Here is an 18,463-nt window from a genome sequence, read left to right on the forward strand (position 1 = left end):
TTTGATATCCACTACCGATCAATGAATTGTAAAGCACTGCCCAGGTATGCTTGGTATTTTTTTCTGTATCTTAACCATAATGAATTTTGTGTACACACACACATGCGCACACACACACATACCAGTCTCAAAAGACTTCCTTCTCTTACATTATATGTTGAACTCAAGAGGGAAAAACATTATATTTTAAAACCAACTACCCATCTTATGGACAAATCAGCAAGGGTGAATGAAGATGTCACTCAAAAAGCACTTACCAGCTTCACTGTACCAAAAAAGCTACACCACACAGAACAATATCAGAAAAATCTTCCAGGCTTAGAAATAACAAGAGCATTCCTAGGGGCTCCTAGGGGTCCATTACTTTTCAAATGTATAACCCACTTACACTTTGTAAAACCACTAAATATGAAAGTCTTAACCAGAAAAGAACAGAAGAACCAGACAAGAGAACTTCTGCAGGCCTGGAAACAGCTAGGATGATTTTACTAATCTCTACCACAAACTATTTGTTAACATACATCAAGCATTGTCTTTTGATTTTACAACAGACTGACTCAAAAATGCAAAACCTAACTCCACTGAGGGATATCTAAAACGTGACTGAAGGACTAATCCTAATGCAACAGAAATGGCAACTAAATAAAGCTCCTAGGGCCCAATTCCATTTTCCCCAAAGAGTCAGGAAAAAACAGGACTGTTTGAAAACAATTTTACATTTTTACAATGCTTGATGAAGACCAGATATATTCATGCTCCTTGATTCTTTTGGTATAGTTTACTCCTTTGGCTATGCCTTTCTCGTTATCCAAAAGTCGTTCTGTTAATGGGCCCTTCTCAAGAGATTGTCCCCCACCCAACCCACACACCTGAGTGAACTGGACTTACTCTTTCCATGGCATCCTGGTTGTAGGACAGGTAATATAAGCACATGGATACACCAGTCGCAGCCATAGAAGGACGAGGAATTTCCAGTAATTTCTGTACTCCACCATGGGCAACAAATTCTGTGGCAAATTTGTTATGGAGCAGAAGTGATGCTAGATGCTAAACAAGAAGACACAACACAAGATAACATGGAACAATCTAGACAATCACAAAACCTTTTCACAAAATATTAAATGAAGCTGCTAAATACAAAGAGTACACCGAAATAGACTACTCCCTCACCCAAGAAGAAATACTAATTTTGCTTAAGGGAAAAAATAAAGGTTCAAAACCTCTAAGATTCCATAATACTTCTCTTTGCCCTTTCAACTCTGAAGATTTTTATGAAGGTGAGAAATAAGAAATGACAAATACTGCCATAAGTAATGATATAATCCTACAACCATTTTATTATTGCATAGCTTCCCTAAAGAGATTTTTGTTAACTTTCTCATTTTAATCCTCTTAACATAATCTGTTCTATGTTCTAGCTTTGGTTCAATTCAATCACTGGCTCATCAAGTAATGAAGTCTCAAACTTGGCCTAATTTTAAGTTGATCCTAAATATATCCCAGAAGAACAATCTTCAGCAAATTATCAAAACTACCAAATTTCAAAACTAATCAGAACAAATTTTAAATAGATCTTTAAAAGTTGCTGTTAATTTTCTGTTCAATTCCCACCACCCTCTCTGAATGGACCTGATCTTCTGGGCAATTTTAAGGGCAGGGAGTGCAGGCTGCTCTATGACTCCGAACCCTGGACAATTTGGACAAGGCCTCAGGAGAGCTAGGGCTCCCCTTCCTGTTTCCTATGCCAAGGTGTATTCCTAGTGGTGATGCAGACACAAGGTACAGACAAGACATCAAAGATCTGTACCCACTTCATATCTGCTCTCAACACCAAAACGCAGGTTAATCCTTATTATGCATAATTCAAATACTTTCTCTCATTATCCTTCTCCCACACCTCCACCAAGACCTCCCCCAAGAAACAGCTAAACTATGTGTGGCTCTCCTCTAGCACACCACTACATGTGGTTTTTCTCATAACGTCATTACCATAAAGTGGCAGTTCTATGCCAGGATGGGTAGGTGGGGAAACAGAGAACAAACAGGCTCAACCTTTACTGAGAACCTTTGTCCTACTGGCTCAACACCGTCTATACCCTGGCTTAACTCACTCCTGTGGGCAAAGATTCCTCCCGTTTTCTATCCTTATTTTGCACCTCTATATAAAGTCTAATTTAAAATTTACCATTTTAACTCATTTTTTCCTAGTAACTTCAATACCTGTTCCTTTTCCTACCCAACTAAGTCTCCTTTTGAACAAAATGATACACGTATCTTTCTACATTTTAATTTCCCTATAAAAAGAATTTCGTTTCAGTGATTTTTCCCTATTCATCCTTACTTCATTTTCCTTAATCCTTTATATGACTTTGCATAGAAACAGCTGAATAATGACACCCATTGTAATTCTCTACCAAAAAACCTATAGAAATAACTATCCAAGTCCTTCTTCCACTGAATCCTATTTGGGACCAGATGCTGCATCTGAAAGCAATACCTTTTGGCCATGGAAGGCAAACTTGACCTCCTGCATTGTTCAAAGTAAAACCATCAATTCATACACTTACACACACACACACAATGAGGGACACACATTCCTTCAATATGTGTCTGACATCCTCCAAATTTATATTTTCTGGGAGCTTAAAGGCAAATTTCCTCATTTCTCTTTCATTTCAATATATTTTGGAACTATGCTATCCAATGCAGTCACTGGCCATATGCAGTTAATTAAATTTAAGTTAATTAAAAGGAAACTAAATACCCAGTTCCTCAACTGCACAAGCCACATTTCATGTGCTCAAAAGCCACATATGGCTAGCAGCCACAGTAGACAACACAGATACAAAACATTGCCACCATCACAGAAAGTTCTATTGGATGGCAATGCTCTGAAATATTCAGTAATGAAGTTCTGCCTCTAAAGACCCAGAGAGAGCATCAATGCTTCTACAAGGTCTTTTCTGGAAAGTACCATCTTTCAAGGAGAAAAGACCACTTCTTCTCTGTGACCCAAACTACTTTCACAACATCTATAATATTTAAAAGAAATCACAGATGAACCTATCTCTTTCTCTTAACCAACCCATAAAGGGCAAAGACTTTATTTATTCGCATCCTTGTATCCACAGCACCTGCACACAATACCTGGCCCATAGAAAGCATTCAATAAATTTTCACCGATGAATGAAGGCAAAAAATATGGTTGCCAACTGGTGGAAAAATGAGGAGTTTGGCAAAGGGAAAATATAAATCAGAAAATGAGTAAAGAAATAGTGGGCAGACGCAGTCACAGTAAAGATACATGATTTCCTAGGTTGCAAGAAAGATTAAGTTGCAGGTAAATCTAGCCCAGGGGATGCACATCTATCCATGATAATTAAGGTAATCTAATTGGAGAGAGGTAAGTTGGATGAAGAGCCTCCTGGCTACCATACAGTTCTACCTAACAGGCAAGGTTTGAACAAAGTCCCACTCTGAAATGAGGTCACTAAAATTACTTTCTACAAAAATATACAATAACAACAACACTGTAAGAATCCTGGAAACCCAAAAGAAAATGACATTCACATCTCATAATAAAATAACTTCTCATTTTTGTGTTCCTAAGTATAATAATAATTTTATACTTCTTATATGTTCATTCTAAAATTTTACTTGTCATATATTCATTCATTCTTCCCTGACTTCTGCATGCCTAAGACTTCACTGAAAGTTTGGCTTGCTTATGGCTTTCTTTTTTTTTTTTTTCCTACTTCTTTTTTAAAGTAAATGTTAGCCCAGAGGTAAAGAGTTATAACTTCAGATTTTCATGGAAAAAAACAATTCCAATTCAATCCATGAATATTAAGGGAATTCACTCATTAAATGACTTGTTGATTGCCTGACATATGCCAGTCCCTGCTATAAGCAGTAGAAATTCAAAGAAAATAACCCCAAAGTTATAGAGATGTTCAATGCAGTAATCCTTACAAGAACAAAACCTGAAACAGCATAAATATCCCATAAAAGGACAGTAAGTAAACTGTGGAGCATCTAATTTGTACAGGATAATTATGTAGGAGCATGTAAACTTTCTTATGATGCAAGTGAAAAGCAAAAATAAAATCATGGCTATTAATTATTTTTAAATCATCTATACCTATTAATAAAGACTAGAATGGAAAACAAATATTAAAGGTTATTTTATTATAAATGAGAGTATGAATGTCATTTTCTTTTGGGTTTCCAGGATTCTTACAATGTTGTTCATGTCATACATTTTTGTAGAGAGTAATTTTAATGACCTCATTTCAGAATGGTACTTTGTTCAAACCTCATCTGTTGGGTAGAACTGTATGACAGCCAAGAGACTATTCATCCAACTTATCTCTCCCCATTCAGAATACTTCAATTATCATGGATAGGTATGGACCTCGTGGGCTAGACTTATCTACCCTCCTGTGTTTAGTCCTTTAGACAACCTAGGAAATCATTTCTCTTTAGTGAGTTTGGGACTGCCTACTATTTTTTTACTTGTTTTCTGATTCATATTTTGTTCACCCAGATCATCTAACATGTCACAATATGTACATCATTAAGAGTTTAGAAAGAGTGTTGTTGGCTGACACAGGGAATATTTAAAAGGTAGGATTATATAAGAAAGCACTATATACATAGTCTTCCATTTCTACTCAGCAACGATAATCAAGGTCACATCTAGGTCTAGCTCCACTTCCTACCTCAACATTTAGCCTTCTAGGACTGACCCCCAAAATTCTGTAGAGGCACCTGGTAAGCCTCATTTCTTCTATCTGAATAAGCATTTTTCATTTTTTACTATTCTGATTCATCTGGCAAGAGAAATGTCCCAAGCAATAAAACCCAGAGATGCTACATCCCCAAACACACAGGTACATCCTTGTCAATAAAATACTCAATGACCCAACATATTTTAAGAATTTTACCTTGAGTGCCTCAAATGTAAGCAGAACATCATTAGTCTGTTTCAGGTCAATATAGAACATCATCAACTCCCGTGATCCAAGTTGCATGAATATGGGAAGTAACTGAAATGAACACCAAAAATAAGTCTAAAATTTTGGCTCTATTTTCACACATTCCCTATTCCATTTTGAGGACAAAAGATTAAAGAAAGGAGGTACCCCTTCACCCACTACCTTATGAAAATAAATATAAGGAAACATTTTGATCAGTTAGGCCTTATCAGAAGTGACCTGTGTAAGACTTTACCAGCTTGGGGCTATAACTTCTCTGTACTAGAATAAGAACATATCAGTGTATAAAATGCTACTATAAAAAACTCCAGAAATAAATACAACAGTCCCAGGGTGTGAATGCTCCTCTTCCCATTAAGCTTACCTCCTGATATTCTCCTAGGGGGGTCAAATATTGGAGAATGAGTCGCTGCTCGATAGCAGGAGTCATTGGATAAAGGGTATAATTGGTGCCAATCACCCAGGGGGACATTTCTGACCAACTGCTATTAGACAGCTCAACAAATATGCGATCTGGATCAGAAGATGAGAAACCCAACTTCTGCTTGGCTTTCCTAAAGTTCTCTCTGTCACCCTGTTTTGTTGACTTGTTTTTCCTCAATCCTCCTTCCTCAGGTTTGGTTGTTGAGTTCACTCTGCTACTGGTCTTGTGGCCTGAATCAAGATGAAAAGAGATTTCCATGTCTCCGGAGGCTTCCTCTTGCTCACCATCCACTACATCTACTGCCATATCTCCATAGTCCATATCCACAGCTTCCTCATCCAGCGGCAAAAGGGGTTCAGAGAAGAGTTTTCGTGGGCTGGGACGCTTGTTTTCTTGCCGCAAAGCCACCTCCTGAAGTTGTAGCTCCCTCAGTCTTCGAAGCACTATTGCAACCTACCAATAGATACTGGAGTAAAAGGTTTGTCTTTTCTGCATCTTAATTTAAATAATTTTTAATAAAGAATTCTTGTTTCCACTTAAGGAGAACTGGATATTCATGAACTTAGCCCAAAGCCTGTTAACAGTAAAGACTTCATAAATATGTTGACTTGATTCCTGTACATCTTGATGAAATAAAGAATGGCTGAAAGTCTCATTCCCCCATAAAATTTTCCAGAGAATCCAAACCAGAAGATTTGCACATACAACACGTCATTCACAACTGATCTGTTTGGCTCAAGCTGGGCTAGACCATCACACCTGAGGAGACAGACACTAAATACATTCACAGTTTTTAAAAAGTACCCTTGAAATCAAACATGAAAGCTTCTCAAACTTGTATTTGTTTTAAGTTGTATTTTGTTAGATATTTTTATCTACCTTGCATATATTACATAATTCCTCTTTCTCTCTAAAACTAAGCACAATACCACTTTTTAGGGCTGGGCCCAAAAAGTTAGTACTTAAAAGAAAAAGTAAAAAATAAATGGTAAACTTGAAAAGTAGATAATGTCTTCAATTTGTTTTGAACTGCATTAAAAAAACATGGAATGGTGGATGGATAAAAGGGTAAAATGTTCAGAATCTATTTAGGTGGTATTATACAGATGTTTACTGAAAAATTCTTTCAACTTTGCTGTATGTTTGAAATTTTTATAACACAAATGTGGGGGTAGGTGGGATGGGACACAGGAAACAGTACTATTTTTTTTATCTGGCATAAGCTGTCATGATCTTTGACAAGATGAAAAACAGCCCTTTTCCAGTTAAAAAAAAGTAAAAACAAAACTCTTATGGAAAGCAATCTTGAAATGTTGATTACATTCTAGTACAAGGTAATAAATAGGCTCTACCTGATTCAACTCCAGTAGCAAGAAGGAACTTATGAACACTCTCCCATCTTATGCAAAAATTCATTTTAACATGGTCCTTACCAGCTGCGAATTTTCATCCCTGTAATTGGCAGCAATGTCTTGATTTTCCATAGCACCTCCTAACAGTCCAGTAGAATACGTCCTCAATGGCTGATCAGCCTCTCGGGCCCATTTGAAAAGATTCTCAACAATTCCTTCCTATAGTAAAGGAAATGAAATGGTACAATTCAGAAAAAGCCCTTTTTCATAAGTAAAGACATAAGCGAAGACCACAGTCTTGTGAAAAAAATCTTTTAAATAAAATATTTCAACACTGTCATAACAATAAATAATGCAAGCAAACCACATGTCTAATGATTAGATGGCTTAGTTAAATAAAATATCTGTGCATCTGAGCAACAGAACCCTATTTAGTCATTAAAACTCATGCCAAAGCTCAGCAATCAGCAGAACATAGTCCTACTTTCGATGCTAAGTTTCTATGGCCCACTGGGAAACGTTAAAAATTCTATATCCCTCTTTGAAGTTCACAATGCATATTAATGCTGAACTTTCTACATAATAACTGTTTAACTTAGTTATTAATAAAACTCAAATGTTTTTTTTTTTTAAAAAAAAGAGGTAAAACAAAGGATTTAGTTTTAACCCCACATATCCCAAACATGATCATACAGCTTAAGAAACAGAAGCCTCCCACAAGCCCTTTCTGTATGATCTGCTTCCTCCCCTCTCCCCAAAGGGTACCTACTTTCCTGAATTTTAACAATTTTCTTGTTAAACTATTAAGTTTTTTTGGTTTACCTTTTTATTTTGACATAATCTCAGTTTTACAGAAAAGTTGCAAAAATAGTACAATTACTGTGTATCCTTTACCTTGATTCTCCAAATGTTAACATTTTACACCATTCCCTCTCCCCCTTCTCCATCTCTCCTCACCCTCTCTCTATACATACACACATATACATAATATATATTACTTTTTCCTGAACTATTTGAGAGTATACTGCAGACAAGCTATTCCTTTACCCCTTAATATGTCTGTGTTTTTTTTTGAAAATAAGATCATTCTTACAAACATATCAAAATCAGACTCATCCAATCTACAGACCTTATTCAGATTTCACCAACTGTCCTTTATAGCCAAGGAAAAACTGAGTTATGAGTTACATTCAGTTGTCAGGTCTCTTTTGTCTTCTATAATCTGGAAGTTAGTCAGCCTTGCATCTTATGGCACTGACATTTTTGAAGAGTACAAGCCAGTTACTTTGTAGAATGTCCTCAGTTTGGGTTTGTCTGATGTTTCTTCATGGTTCGATTCAGGTTATTCTTTTTGGCAAGAATGCCACAGACGTGATGTGCTCTTCTCGATGCAACATATCTGGAGGCACATGATGTTGATTTGTTCCATTACTGGTGATGTTAACTTTGACCATTGGTAAGGTCAAAGTTAGTTCCAGGTTTTTTCCTTTGTAATTAATAAGTACCATTTAAAATTTTTTTACTTCTCTGTAATTAATAGGTATCTTACTGGGAAATATTGTAGTTCTATTTGACTTTTAAAATTATGTACATCTATTACACTGATTTTTTTTAAAATGGCTCCAGAGCACAGAAAGCTGTCCTTTCTGCCTAATTAAACACCTTTCCTGCAGCTGACCCACTCTATATCCCTTTTATAATCTGAGACTCCATCGACATTTCCTTCCCTTTGCTGCAGCACAATCTATCCTCCAACCTAAAGAGCCTTTCCTCCTCTATAAATAATTTTTTTATTTTTCACAACAGTTTTTCACGCCCTACCAGAAAAAACTTGAGTCTATATTCACTGTCATGACTTAATGTTTGTTAGAAGTATCAAGCATTCTTTCTTTCACTTAAATAACATGAGATTCAATATTACATGAAGAATCTAAATTCATTTATTCAAGAAATATTTATCTCAAGCCAACTGCCAGCCATCATTCTAGAAACTGAGGACCCAACAGTGAACAAGAGAATAAGGACCCTACTCTCACAGAGCTTACATTCTGGTGGAAGGAGAAAGACAATCAAAACTAACAGCAAAAGAGAATATGATGGTACTGCCTGGTTGGGGGAAAAGGGAAAGTCTAACTTCAACTAGAATGCCTGATGAAAGAGAGGGGGTTCTAACGTCAGTTAGAATGGCCAGAGAATGTTTCTCTGAGGAAGTGACATTTAAGCTGATACATGTATGAAGAGTTACCGGTGGGAAGATTTGAGGGAAAGATTATTTGAAGTGGAAAGATCAAATGGAAGGGTTAAGGGTATTAATTAGGCAGAAGGGAGAGGAAAGCTGTAGTGCAGTAGGACTGCATATTTGATTGCAGAAAGAAGAGGGTTCCAAATATTAGTTGCTTATTGTTTTTGAACTGTATAAACTGTGTTACTGAATCTTTTTCTGCAACTTGTTTCTTGCATTCAACATGTTTTCTAGATTCATCTATATTGGGATTTTTTAATGCAATTTTATTGAGAGATATTCACACACCATACAAACCATCTGAAGTATACAACCACCGGCTCACAGTATCATCACATAGTTATGCATGCATTCCCATGGTCAAATTTAGAACATTTTCGTTACTCCAGAAAAGAAAGAAAAAGAAAAAAGAAAACCCAAATCCTCCCATACCCCTTATCTTCCACCATTGTATTGATGTGGTACATTTGTTACTGTTGATGAAAAAAAATTAAAATATTAAATTAACTCTAGTCCATAGTTTGCAATAGGTATACTTTTTCCCACATACCCCTCTATTATTATCTCCTTGTATTAGTGTCACACATTTGCTCTAGTTCATGAAAGAACTTTTTTATATTTGTACAGTTGATCACAGATATTGTCCACCACAAGATTCACTGTGTTATACATTCCTACAATTTAACTTCCAACTTTCCTTCTGGTGACATACATGATTCTAAACTTCCTCCTTCCACCACATTCACACACCATTCAGCACTGTTCGATTAATTATTCTCAAAATAACATGCTACCGTCACCTCTGTCCATTTCCAAACATTTTAAGTTCAACCTAATCAAACATTCTGCATGTATTAAGCAACTGTTCCCATTCTTCAGCCTTCTGTAACCTGGTAACCTATATTCTAGATTTTATGTCTATGAGTTCACATATTTTAATTAGCTTGTATCAGTAAGATCATACAGTATTTGTCCTTTTGTGGCTGACTTATTTCACTTAACATAATATCCTCAAGGTTCATCAATGTTGTCACATGCTTCAGGACTTTATTCTTTCTTACTGCTGAATAATATTCCATCGTATGAACATACCACATTTTGTTTATCCATTCAATCTGTTGATGGACACTTGGGCTGTTTCCATCTTTTGGCAATTGTGCCTAATGCTGCTGTGAACATCGGTGTACAAATGTCTGTTTGCGTCCCTGCTTTCAGATCTTCTGGGTATATCCCGAGTAGTGGGATTTCTGGGTTATAAGGCAACTCTACTCTCAGCTTCCTGAGGAACCACCAAACTGTCCTCCACACCTGTACCATTTTACATTCACACCAGCAGTGAATAAGTATTCAAATTTCTCCACATCCTCTCCAACATTTGTAGTTTCCTGTTTATTTAATAGGGCCATTCTAGTAGGTGTGAGCTGGTATCTCCTCATGGTTTTGATTTGCATTTCAAATGCAAATTTGTGAAGCTGAGCATCTTTTCATGTGCTTTTTAGGCACATTTTTCCATTCTGGAAAAATGTCTATTCATGCCTTTTGCACATTTTTTAATTGGGTTGTTTGTCTTTTTTATTGTTGAGTTGCAGGATTTCTTTATATATTCTGGATATCAAACCCTTTAGATTCATCTATATTGTTTTCCATGTAGTTGGCACACTTATAGAACTAAATATAAAACATTTTATTTACTCCTCATAACAAGCCTATATGATTGGGTAGGTTCTATTACTTGCAGATGAGGACACTGAGGCACAATAACATGCCCAAGATCACAAAACTAGTAAGTGGCAGAACTGAGGTCTGACCCTAGGCAGACTACCTCTAGATGTTCTTCATCTCCATACTCTGCTGCTACTATTTCGCTCACTTACCCAATAGTGATCCTAACTATTCTTGTGCAAGCATGTCCCTAGGGAACAGAACTGTTAAGTGCGGGGAATGGTGCGTATTCAACTTTACTAGATGAAGCCAAACTATTTTCCAAGGTGATTGCAACAATTCACATTTCCACCAACAGTGAATAAATGTTCTTATTTTTCCACATCTTTGCCAACACTTGGCAACTATCAGACTTTTATTTTTTTGCAATCTGGTGGGTATAAAAATGGCATTTCCTTTCTTTGAGATTCCTCATTTACTAATGAGGTTCTGCATTTTTTCATGTGTTTGTTGACCATTCAAGCTTCTGCTTCTGTAAAATACTCATGTCTTTTGCCAGTGTTTTTTTGATGAACCAAGTTCTTAATTTTTATGTAATTATATTTAACAATATTTTCTTTTATAGTTTGAGCATTTTATGCCCTAAGAAATTCTTCCCTATATCATATTCTCCTATATATTTCCAAACATTTTAACCTTTTTAAAAAAAGAATCTGAATAACACATTTTGGGGGATTTTGTTGTAAGATAACAAAATATATTTATCATCTATTTTAAGTGTCTTTTATTATTCCCTATATCCAAAAAGTCTAAGAAACTTAAAATACTAACTCCTATTATCACTTTCTACCTACATGACACTACTCTCTAGGATTTTTTTTCCACATTTTACCCTCCAAAATTGTTTATTTGGGTCAATATTTCTAGGTTTGAAGTACACTAAAGACATAATTCTACTATCTTCTGGCCCCTATTATTGCTATAGAGAAGTCTGCTCTGTTAAACTACTTGCAGGAATCTTTCTTGCTGGTCACTTTTTAAGAACTGCTCTGTCTCTGGTGTTTAGCATTAGGCTTCCTCAATCTAAGAGATCATATTTTTCATTAAATTGTAGAAGTCCTAGCCTCATCTATCTGAATATTGTCTTTCCCTCATCTCACTATTCTCACTACTCTCTCCTCCTGAAACTCCTTTTAGTTACGTTTTGAACTTTCTAACTCTAGTCTCAACTTTTTTCTTATTTTTCATGTCTTATTTCTCTGAGCTTCATTACTGGTTATCCTATCAGCTCTTTCGGCTCATTAATTCTATCTTCAGATGTATCTAATCTTCCTTCTAACTCATCTATCAAGCTTTTAAATTCAATGTCTCCAATTTTTATTTCTAATAGTTCTCTGGTTCACTTTTCAAATAGCCTTTTTTTTTTCAGTGTCTTGGCTTTTCTTAGGATTTTGATTCCTTCTTTCCAATATATTTCAAATTACTGTTCTATTTACATCTCCTATTTATTGAAATTGTTGACTCCCACTCATGGAGGACTATTTTATAAGTTTTTTTGTGAACTCACCTTTCTCTAGAGAATCCCTTGTGGCCAAGATTGTGAAAACCAACCCCCGACCAGAGAAGTTTTTTGTTTGCTTTTACCAGACTCTGAAGGAATACCACTGGCCCAGGACCATATCTGTTGCTGTCAGTTTCTTGGCTTTGGGGTTCCTTCCTAATCGTGTGAGAAGTAAAATTTCAAACATACACACAACTAAGGCTCAGGCCAGAGTTTCTCAGAGGAGACTTCTCCACCCCTTTGAGTGGAGTCAGAAACTGAGAAACCCATCATCTTTACATGGCATTGTTTCAGTAATGATCCTTTAAGAGTCCCAATTTTATGCAAATGTCTCAGTTCCAACTTCTTACCCAAAGTTTCTGTCTCTTGTCCCCCATTTGTCACTTTGGTTTTACAGCTCCCTCTTCATTTTTAGCACCCTGGGATGCCCCTTTCTATGAGTTTATTATAGGTTACCCAAAATTTGTATGTCTGTGCAGTATAATGAAAAACTTTGCTGGTTTTTGTTCTCAGTTCTTGGGGAAGCAAACTCTGAATCTTTGGAATTTCCTATGATATGTCTTTTGTTCTTCATAGTGAGCTCAGGACCATAACTCATAGTTCATATGCAAATGAGACAACACGGGGGGCCAACCGCAACTGCAGTTTAGGGTGGGTGGTGGCCCAACCAGAAAGACCAACTATGTGATTAGGGGGTTGGGACTTTGAGCCACATATCAGCCCACCACCCCAACCTCTGAGCATTGATTCTATCAATCATGCCTATGTAATGAAACCCCAGGATAAATTCAGGACATTTGAAGCTCCAGAGAGCTTTCATGATTGAGAAAATACACTGCTGCTGTCCTGGGAGGGTGACGCATTCTGACTCCACATGGAGAGGACATGGAAGCTCGCGTCCGAAACCCTACTGGACCTCACCCTCTGAGTTTCTTCTTTTGGCTTCTTATTTGTATCCTTTTATTATAATAAAGCTATATAATTACAAATATAGTGCTTTCAATGAGTTTTGTGAATCATTCTAGCAAATTATTAACCCAAAGAAGGGGTTGAGAACCCCCAAATTTGTAGCCAGTCAGTCAGAAGTGCGGGTGGCCTGGGCTCCTAAATTTGCGACTAGGGCCTAAAGGACAATTTTGTAGAGGACTGCCCCTTAACCCGTGGAGTCTGGCCAAACTCCAGGTAGTTAAGGTAAGAGTCAGAACTGAACTGACTGCATGACTGGGTAGTCTCTGCAGTTGCTGACTGAATTTTTTGATAACCTACACAGTGTGTCCAACAGAAGAGTTCACAAGCTATCCTTGTTAGTCATCTTGTTAGAGCTGGGTCTTCTTCCCTCTTTCTTGAAACCATTTTCCATCTGCTTCTCAAAATCCATATACCTATGGTTTTCTTCCTACCTCATGGGATGCTGCAAGGATTAAGTGACTAATGATGCATATCAAATGCTTAGGACAAAGTTTGGCAAAATAAATGGTAGTCATCAACCTAACTGACCCCCAAAGGCACTTTCTTCATAAAACACCTAATAACACTGTAGGAGAATCTTAATGTTCCTCAGTAAGAAATCTGGCAAATGCTGATTTGAAGATTACACTTTGAGATTTCCTTCTCTCAGATTTTATCCCACCTCCCATCCCCCTACTCCCAATAATTTAAGATAACACCTCAAAGAGAAGCACAGATGAGTAAATTTCTAATGGTCCTGATCTGAGAGGATTAACAGCATGCAATGATCAACTTAACTGCATGAAAAAAACTAGAACATAAACAATAGTAAAGATAAAGTATCAGTTCACTGACAACCTTAATACAATGAAGAAAAGTACATACCCAAATAATTTTCAGTAAAAATAAAGTTTAAAATTTATTTAAATATCTCTGTAAGCACAAGTCAGCAATATGTTTAAACACCAGTAAGAATTAACAAAATCAATTTAGTAAATTGCAACCAGCTCTAGAATTAAAAAAGAAATAGAAAATATCAGAATGCACTGCACAAAGGTAAGTAAGGTTTCAAGAAACTTCTTTTTTATGTATATAATGTGTGGACTGGGAAGCAATGTAAAAAAATGTAAAAAGTGTTACTGTGGTTTACGAAGTTTGAGAAACACTGCTCTAACGCAATGAGTCTTAACTCCAGCTTTGTGAAACACAAGTAGCCAACTTGTCCAGAAATAATGATTTCTGACTCATTAATTTCAAAACTATAATTAAATTCTTTTTCTAAGAAGTAAAAGATTATTCACCCCCAAAAACTTGCCATAGGATACTTCTGAAGGGTTAATTTCATCATGGAATCCAAAGTTAAGGTACCAAAATGTTGAAGAGATTTGCAATCTGTGCTCTGGGACATTGGAATCAAGGCAATTTTATTTCCCATCTGATACATAATTATCCTTGAATAATAACCCTTGAATAAGTCACAAGTCCCCCACTTTCATTCATTAATAGAAATTAGGCAGTTTATCATCTATTTACTTCAAAAAAAAGGATTAAAAACCACTAAGAAACAAGAAAGTCATTCTTGTAGAACTTCTAATTCAAAATATCCCTTAAATGGTATTTCTGACCACCAAAGGGCATTCACATATTACATATGATATACAATGATGAAACTGTAAAGAACCAGAGGTTTTCCTCCAAAGGCAATCAAGAAACTTCCACAAAATAGATCACCTGTAGCCTTCTATAAAAACCTCATATACATAAATACAGTTATAACTGCTTCTTTTATCAATCCTGATTTTTCAAGAGTTCACATTAAAGTATTTTTGAAAAAATATATAAATTCTTTATCCACAGCGATAAGTTAACTGAATTTTCTCAAAAGTAAATGAAAATCTATTTCCTTATCTTTTATTTAGTCCATACACTAAATTATACTAAAATTTTTAGACTGCTTCAGAAGATTAAACACTCAAAATCTTTAAAAATAAAGAGAGCTATATGGCATACTCAATTCACACTGAAAAATCTTAAAGCAAAAAGAAAAATTATGTATATTACTTCCAAAGATAGAGCAATAGTTTTCAGCAACTTAAGTGTACGTGCAAGATCCCTGTCAAAATACCATTTTCTTATCGTCATAGCACTTTATCATTACCTGAAATGATCAGTTATTTGTGTCTTCCTCCCCTCAAACACACACATGAACATAAGCTTCCTTCTTGCTGACAAAATACCCCAGCACCTAGCACTGAGAACATGGTGCAAAACAGGTGCTTGAACATTGGCTAAATGAATATTAAGTGCCACCAAGAATAGGATGGGCTGCCTCAAAGAGGAGAAAGTCCTCCATAACTGGAGAAGACCAATCATCATCAAGAGTAAGAGTTTGGATGAGATCATAAATCCATTCTAAAAACATGATTGTAAGATTTTTAAAAATAAATATTACAGTACTCAATCAACAACTACCCATTAAAATAAGAGCTATTTGTTAACTTTTCTTATTGCTCATCTGAACTTCATAAATTTCTATAACATATATTAATTACTATTGTAATAAGAAAAAACTATAACAATTACCTTAAAAACAAAGACAAATCAGAGTTTCCCATTCAATTAAAAAAGAAAAAGGTGACCTTTCTTTATATTAAGTACCTTTTCTTGAAAGACAACAGCTGTTTCCAGCCCTGGCATGATGTCCAGTAGGAGTCTGCAAGCCGCAGTGTTCAAAGGGGGCTCTCGGCTTGTCATCACATATGCATTCACCAGCTACAGAGAAAAAGAATACTTTCAGTCTGAAATTCAACCCACTCAACTTAGTGAAATCTAACAATGTATTCCAATCACTCTCTTAAAGGTATGAGAGAAGACCAGTTACTGACAATTACTAGTTAAACCTTTAATTATTATAAATATTTATGATTCTGTTGAGCCATGATGATATCATACATAATTTCTTCTGTAGTCTTAAAGCTAAATCCCCCCAAAACAAATGAATTTCCAATTACATAGAAATTAAAACTCAAACTAAGGGTATTACAAAGAAACCACGCCTACCCTCATACACTTTTTCAAAAAGAATAACCAGGCAAGATAAGCCCTAGATTCTTGACAATGGTTAATGAAAAACTCTAATTTTTTATTAAAAAAGTATATCAAAATGCATTAATAAAACTCCTTTTGGCAATCTTCTAGTATTTAATGAATACTACTAAGTGGTGCTGTGTTCTATATTGAGTGTACCAAGTGAATAAGGCACAGTCCCACCATTAAAAGGCTCATAATTTAACAGAGGGGACAATCAGGAAAACATAATTTGAGTACAGAGTGCTACAGAAGCCCGTAGGAGGCCACACAACCTCTTGCAGAGGAATCTGAAGTGGCTTTAGAGAAGGGATTCCAAGCTAGATCAAAAAAAGACAAGTAAGAAGTAGCCATGAAGGAGTGGGGAGGAGGGAAGGGCCAAAAGGCAAGAGTCGAAGCTGAAGAGAACAAAAAGTCAGAGACAAATAGGATTTATATGCCAAACTAAGGAATTTAAGATTTATTCTGGCAGCAATGAGAAGGGAAATCCCAATAACAGATTTAGGCAAGAGGGTGCCATGACAAGTTTTTGCATTTTAGAAAGATTTCTGGGTTATAAAGTAAAGAATGGATTGGAGAATGAGACAAAAAGAAACCAGTTAGGAGGCTATTGCAGCAACTAGGTGAGAAACGGTAATAGCTAAACTAAGGCCTAGCAACAAGGAGAAGTCAGGGGATCTGTCAAGTTTAAGGGGGAGGGAGTAAAACCCTTAAGTTCATTCCGTGAAGAGTAGTAAAGGATGGCTTCTAGTTGGCTACATGAGGGCATATGTTACTGAGCTGAAGACCAAGAGAAACAGATTTGGGGCAAACAATGAGTTCATTTTAGACATGTGGAATTCAAGGTACCTGTGGGGGATATACAAGTGGGAATGCCTAGAAGGCAGCTGGAGGTGATGTGAAGCCGAGAAGAGACATTTGTGATAGAGAAATAAATTTGAGAGTCAATACAACACAGATAATAATAATAGCTAATACTTTACTGAGCCCTCATCATGAGTCAGATTCTGTGCCAAGCACTTTTTGTATTTAATTTTATTCAATAATTACAAAAACATTTTGAAGTACTATTATCCTCAGTTTTTAGGTGAGGAAAATAAGGCTTAGAGAAAAAAAAGGCTTGGAGAGGCTAAAGTTACTTGCCCAGAGATCAAACTGTAAGTAAACAGTGAAGCTAGATTTAAACCCAAAGAAATGGACCCCAACAGCCCATATTATCAACTACCATGCCATTCTACCTCCAAAAACAAACCTAACAGCCATAATTTATTAAGCAATTACTATGTTCAGGAGCTGTGAGTGCTTTGTAGATACATATTCTCATTTACTCCTCATCAGACCCTAGCTAGAGAGAAAGAACCTTTCTATCCCTCCGCATGCCCAGTGCACACAACTGCAGTGCCAGTGCAAAATCATGCCATGAACATCACTCTTATTTTTCCATTCAGGAACCTGAGAGAATTCCTACATTCCCAAACTCAAAGCCATATTGTCCAAGTATCAACAAAGATACCTTAGGAGCCTTTGCCAATTTTTGACTGAACAAAGTACACACCAAAGATTTTAAAACATCTTGGCCACAAACAGAACTTTATCAAGAAAAAAAACCCATGATTACTTTTATTTCAATTGAACCAACACCAAATAAAAAACCTATCCATTCTACTCCCAACTTTGCCAAGGCCTTAACAGAAAGCAAACTATTTACCAAAAATAATAAATGTAAATATTCTGCTAATGATAATCTCTGTAGAAAAGTAAGAAGCAAACCTACTGCATTCATGAAATCATCATTCTTGAAGAGTATTCTCAGCAAGTGGCCCAGCATACACTCTGGATCAGCTCGACCTAACAAAAGAAGAGGGGAGGAACAAACACAGGAATGAGTAAGTCATCCCAGTCAAACAACTGAGACCTCTGGAAAAGCACCCTGGTTATAAGAACTATTAAAATGCCAGCAAAAATAAACAGGAAGGAAGCAATGAATGTTTTGATGAATCAGATTTCACAAGAAACATTCTTTAAAATTAAAAATCATAATATAAAAAGTTGAGACCTTGCTCTCTTCTTTTCCCATCACCCAGCATACTGCCTACACATCAATGCTATGAGCAATGAACCTAGATTAGCATCACACCAAGGATCTACCAAACTGTACAAGAGAATCATAAAGGAGCCTCAGAGAAAGAA

At 36.1% G+C, this 18,463-nt stretch overlaps 1 protein-coding gene across 7 annotated transcripts in view; it reads right to left on the minus strand.

Moving 5' to 3' along the window:
- Positions 1–18,463, minus strand: part of DCAF1 (DDB1 and CUL4 associated factor 1) — a 94,187-nt gene that overhangs the window by 29,576 nt on the left and 46,148 nt on the right. For 4 of the 7 annotated variants that reach the window (XR_005210631.1, XM_037797280.1, XM_037797257.1 and 1 more), the window contains exons 4-9: positions 18,048–18,121; positions 15,845–15,958; positions 6,855–6,992; positions 5,362–5,874; positions 4,947–5,048; positions 889–1,047 (exon numbers count right to left, since the gene is read on the minus strand). Coding sequence is in view for 6 of the 7 variants with exons in the window: in XM_037797280.1 (XP_037653208.1) it covers positions 889–1,047; positions 4,947–5,048; positions 5,362–5,874; positions 6,855–6,992; positions 15,845–15,958; positions 18,048–18,121 (1,100 nt within the window). In the remaining variant the exon portion in view is untranslated. Of the gene's footprint in view, positions 1–888; positions 1,048–4,946; positions 5,049–5,361; positions 5,875–6,854; positions 6,993–7,902; positions 8,173–15,844; positions 15,959–18,047; positions 18,122–18,463 lie in introns of those variants that run through there. The other 3 variants (XM_037797288.1, XM_037797298.1, XM_037797273.1) reach the window with 3 other exon arrangements.

Source organism: Choloepus didactylus, chromosome 1, assembly GCF_015220235.1.
Source record: "Choloepus didactylus isolate mChoDid1 chromosome 1, mChoDid1.pri, whole genome shotgun sequence".
Lineage (NCBI taxonomy): Eukaryota > Metazoa > Chordata > Mammalia > Pilosa > Megalonychidae > Choloepus > Choloepus didactylus.